This window comes from Poecilia formosa, unplaced genomic scaffold (assembly GCF_000485575.1).
Source record: "Poecilia formosa unplaced genomic scaffold, Poecilia_formosa-5.1.2 Scaffold1276, whole genome shotgun sequence".
Lineage (NCBI taxonomy): Eukaryota > Metazoa > Chordata > Actinopteri > Cyprinodontiformes > Poeciliidae > Poecilia > Poecilia formosa.
The window spans coordinates 33,672-38,608 of NW_006801215.1; the positions used below are offsets into that span (position 1 = coordinate 33,672).

Here is a 4,937-nt window from a genome sequence, read left to right on the forward strand (position 1 = left end):
AAAATATAGAAATGATGCATAATTTAAACAGGAATTAACTGAATGTTTTTTTTTATTTACATATAGTACACAGACCTGAATTATATAGGTCCCTGATCAATCAAAGCAAAATATTACATTTTATTTCTTCTCCATACAATGTTTGTATTAAAACCTGTTAGCATTTTCCAGTCAAAAAAAAAAAAAAAAAAAATGAAGCTTAGGGTGAAATTCTTACACTTAATGAAGAATCTTCTTTATAATAAACTTTGGGATTTAAGACTCTTCACTGTGGGTGTTTAGAAAACAAGCAATGTAAAAACAATGTACAGTAAATCTTATATTTTTATGCTTTGAAGTACCCACAAGGTTTAATTTTAAATGATGACTCATGGATAGAAATAATAATAATAATAATAATAATAATAATAATAATAATAATAATAATAATAATAAAATGCAGACAGGAGTTTAAAAACACAAAACATAGAAATTGCACCAGATGTAGGTATAAAATATTTAACAAAATTGTTTTATTGATATGCATGCAGCTTAGCCAAAATATCAATAAACCTAATTTCTTTTAAATAGAGAAAAACTCATCTTGCCATTTTAGAATCTATTTTATACTTTCATTTAACTTTATCTTTTTAGTTAAAAATGCTTCAAGTATGAATCTACTTTAGTCAGAGAAGAGAGGTTAAATCAAGAGATTTGGACTGGAGTAGGTCTTCCTCACATATAACTAAAACAAAAAGAAACAAATAAACTCAAGTTTAAAAAAGAAACAATGTGCCAACACTCTTAGCAGTAGTTTAATGGCATCTTTGTGCAGTTTCATCAGTTTTAACTCAAAAGAGTGGCACAGCAGTAGGTTGAGCTGCATTGTAAAAGTCTTGCATCGTTCCATGCCAGTGCTACTGTTTTTCCAGCTCACACACATACATCAGATGGTCCTCGGGGGATTTCCCATGTGTCTTGCTCAAGTGAAGTTTAACAGCGTGCTTGCTCGCAAATGTCCGGTTGCAGAGCTTGCACTGGTAGACCGCACCACTTTCATCATCATCAGGAGAGGAAGATGGAGATTCAGTTGACGGCATAGACGTTGTTAAGGACGAGGAGAGTGAGATTGGTAGTGATACTGGTACTGAGGTCGGAAGGGAAGATGGCAGCGGGTGGCTGGACGGGTGGAGATTGGAGAAGAGTTTTTCAGAGAGTCCTTTGGTGTGGCGTTGATGTTGGTGATGGTGTTGCTGCGATAACTGACTGAGCAACTGCTCCCCGGAAAGTTTAGCCAGGTCGCGAAGACGAAAGCCTAAGTGGGATTCCAGGTGGCTGACGTAGGTGGACGGTGAGCGAATCTGGGATGCACAGTCACTGCAGAAGAACACTGGGTGGCCTGAATCCAAGTTTTTTAAGAACTTGGTGCCACCAGTTCTTCTTAGCTGGTACTTCACATTGGCCAGCCAGTGGGATATTGTGGTCATTGACAAACCTGTGAAACGGGAGATGTGCATCCTGTCCTGTGGACTCAGGTCAGACATCATATATTTGCCATCATTTGTTTGCCTCAAGCTGGAAGCAAACTGGGCTTGTAATATAAGGAGATGTTGAGGGTTCCAGTTGGACTGGCGGCCTTTGCGCTTCTGAGCAGGTGAAACATCTTCGATTTCCTCTTGTGTGGCACCTTCGATGTCAGAGCGCTCAGACTGACTAGTCGGCGTGGAGGACTTGGACAGAGTTTGGCTTTCTGTGAGGTTTCTCAACATGTCAGAGATGTCTGACAGGGCATTTTCTCTCAAAGGTGACGTGGACATGAAGGAAGCTACCGTAGCGGAGGCCTTTGTCATAGTGACAGCAGAAGAGGGAGAAATTGATGGGGTGGAGTTAGTAGAAGAAAGTGTAGTTGAACCCAAAGAACCACCATTACTTCCTTTATCAGCATTTTTTCCTTTAGTGAGATCTATAGGTTGGTCATTGTTGAGATGTTGCTGGTAGAAGTAGCGATCTAAATGACCGTTACTAGCCTTTTTGGTGTGTGCTGGTGGGGTGGAGGAAGCCACTGCTGCTTTTTCTGCCAGACTGTTGCTCATCTTAAACAACATGCTCATGGGGTCAAGCGAGGGCAGGGCCGGTTTAGCAGCCTTCCCCAGGTGGACGTTCATTACTGACTGCAGAGCGCTGAGAGGGTTGACAAACGGCTGTTCAGGAGGTGGATGGTCTGTGATAATAGCTGTGCTGCCACACAGAGAGGCAGGCAGTGGGGGTGTTAAAGCAGTGGGCTCCACACCATTCTCCCCAGACTCCTTTATGGAAGCACTACTACTAAAATCTTTTTCATTCGTTCCCTTTCCATCTTGTACTACCTCCCCTACACTTGTATTTTCTGGGGTTTTACAGTCTCCTGCAGTGTTTCTTTTGGGTGACTCTCCTCGGATTAGATCTTCTGTCTCACTGACACAGGGTGAGGGCGTGGTTCGCCTCAGAGGTAAATCACTCGCAATCATACCAGGGTCTCTCATTTTCTCCTCTACCTTAGCTACTTTCTCTGTCACTTTTTTAACTAGCTCTTCCATTGCTTGAAAGTTGTTTTTAGGTAGTGGAGAGGTTTGGCAGCTGGGAGGGGAAATCAGTGGCTGACTTTTGCCAGTAGGGGAGAGAATCTCTCCTCCACTAAACATATATTTAAGGGGAGAGCTCTTTCCAGAATTGCCAAGAGAGAGCTTCATTATGTTTGGAAGTTGGTAGGCTGCATGGATGCTGGGGTACCCACCCCAACTGGGAGCACCATTCTGGGCTTTGTTGATGGCTGAGGTCACTGTGTTCTCCAAGGACTTGAGAATATCAAGCCCCCCCTTTGGACTTTCATCCAGATCCTCTTCAGTCAGATAGGTGTACTTTGAAGAAATATCAAACTTCTCTTCAGATTCGTCTTCCACTTCTGTCCTCTTATCTTTGTTGTGGTTATTGGCATTGATGATGTTGGACTCTTGGGTACATTCTTCTTCCTTCTCCTCTTTTTTAATTTCCACAACCATTGCCATGGGTGAGATGCTAGTCGGTGGAGGTACGGGGGCAGGTGGGGAGGAGAACGTTGTGGCAGCCAGGGGTACTGACTGGACCTTTTCTTCAACTGAAGAGTTGGATGTGGGGGCCTGGGACTCTATAATTGGTTTGCCCTTCTTTATGGCAGAATTGGTAACCTTAATAAAGTGCCCTGTCACCATCATATGAGCAGTTAGTTCCTGCAGTGAGTCATGCGAGCTGCCACACTCCATGCATTTGAGGATTTGCGACTTCCTGGATTCAAACTGCCAGGCGTAGCTGGCACCATTTTGGTGTCCATAGCGATTGTTAGGTGTAATGTAGGGGTTGCTTATCTTCTGCAGAATGTCATTAGTGTCACTGAACGAGGCTGGCTTCGGTGTGGTGCCTCCATTAGAGTCGGGCGAACTAGGGATATCCAGGTCAACTGGGGCCCTTTTTCGAGCAGAGGAGATGATCTTGGCAGCTACTGGTGTAACAGGTTCTTTCAGAGGCACTTTCTGGTAGTGTTTTGTCTTGATCATGTGGACGCTGAGATCCTGAAGGGATTCAAAGGAGTGTCCACAGTACATACACTTAAGTACTTTTTGTGCATCTTCCTTCCCTTCCATCTCTAGTAGGGAGCGTTTCCTGGGTTTGGACCAGCGCTTAGCCCCCTCGCTGTCTGTCTCATGGTTATCGTCACGATAGTGGCCCGTCTCGTTCATGTGCACCGTGAGCTCCACCAGAGTGTCGTACGCAGCACTGCAATCCTTACAGCGAAATTTGCTAGCACCAGTGAATATGGAGCCGTAGAGCTTGGAGCTCTGTCTGTACAGCTGAACAGTGCTGAAGAGGTTAGGTTCTGCAGAAGCCGTTGTCACCGCCACTGTAGGATGTTGCACCAAGCTCAGTCTGTTGTGGTGGTTCTGGGAAGCCTGCTGGAGACTTTTAGCCACAGCGGACTGGTGCCAGTCATAGCCTCCGCTACCACAGCTGCTGCTGCTGCTGCTACTACTGCTGCTGCTGTGACTACGAGGGGGCTTTTCTGCTGGTGGCTGACTCAAGTTCAGATTCAGTGTCGACCAATAGGAATTGTTCAGGAAGGATGTGTATATCGCCTTCATTTTCTCGAGGCTGTCAGCCACAGAACTTGTTGCAGCTAATATGGCCTCGTCTCCGGTTGCCGAGGCGGCAGCATTGGTTGCAACCATGACGGCTGAAGAGGAGGGGGACAGTTCGTTAGAAAGGTCTTTAGAAAGAAGGACGTCGTCCTCGTTTTTCAGTGAGGAACTTTCAAAATCAGACATTCTGTCTGAGGATTCACTCAGGTGAGACTCGCTGTCCAGGTCCTGACCAGAAAAGTCCCCTGCATTGGGGGAGTCGTGAATGCCAGTGGATTCTGGCCTGTCCTTGAAAAGGAAATCCTTGTCCTGACATAGGAGCTTGCTTGCAGGCTCCTCTCCTTCTTGAGCAGAGTCTTCTCCATCAAGGTCCTCATCCAACAAGGCTACTTCCTTCTCATCGTCGGGGACATAAGCTGTTCAGACAAAGAGAGCAAAACAAATACAGAACTTTGTTAGGATCTCCCTGAAAACACATTATATTTTCTAAGTATTTATTTTGCTACACTTTTACACAGACATTATTTTCCAGTCATTTAAAATGTCACTCCCCCGTTCTCCCATTTCCAGCCCCTGAATTCTGTATTACATGAAATAAACTGGTGAGAAAGGAATAAAGACAGAGAAACTGAGGGATAGAAAAAGAACGATGAAATGTAGGAGAGGGAAAAATGTCTCCTCAAACATAACTTGCCACCTTATTCTTCACAAGGGGCAACAGCTTGAAATTAAAACTAAATTTGAAATTAATGAAGCACATTCTGGCGGTGGCATTCGTTTCTGAAGTAATAAATTACTTGTATCAACCTC

General features: G+C 44.3%; 1 protein-coding gene across 1 annotated transcript; it reads right to left on the reverse strand.

Moving 5' to 3' along the window:
- Positions 1-775: 775 nt before the first annotated feature.
- Positions 776-4,543, reverse strand: LOC103132748 (teashirt homolog 3-like; the record flags this gene model as incomplete). The annotated part of the gene is made up of 1 exon (XM_007544544.2): positions 776-4,543. A coding segment is annotated over one exon (3,647 nt), but the record flags the coding sequence as incomplete, so codon positions are not given.
- Between the last annotated feature and the right edge of the window lie 394 nt (positions 4,544-4,937).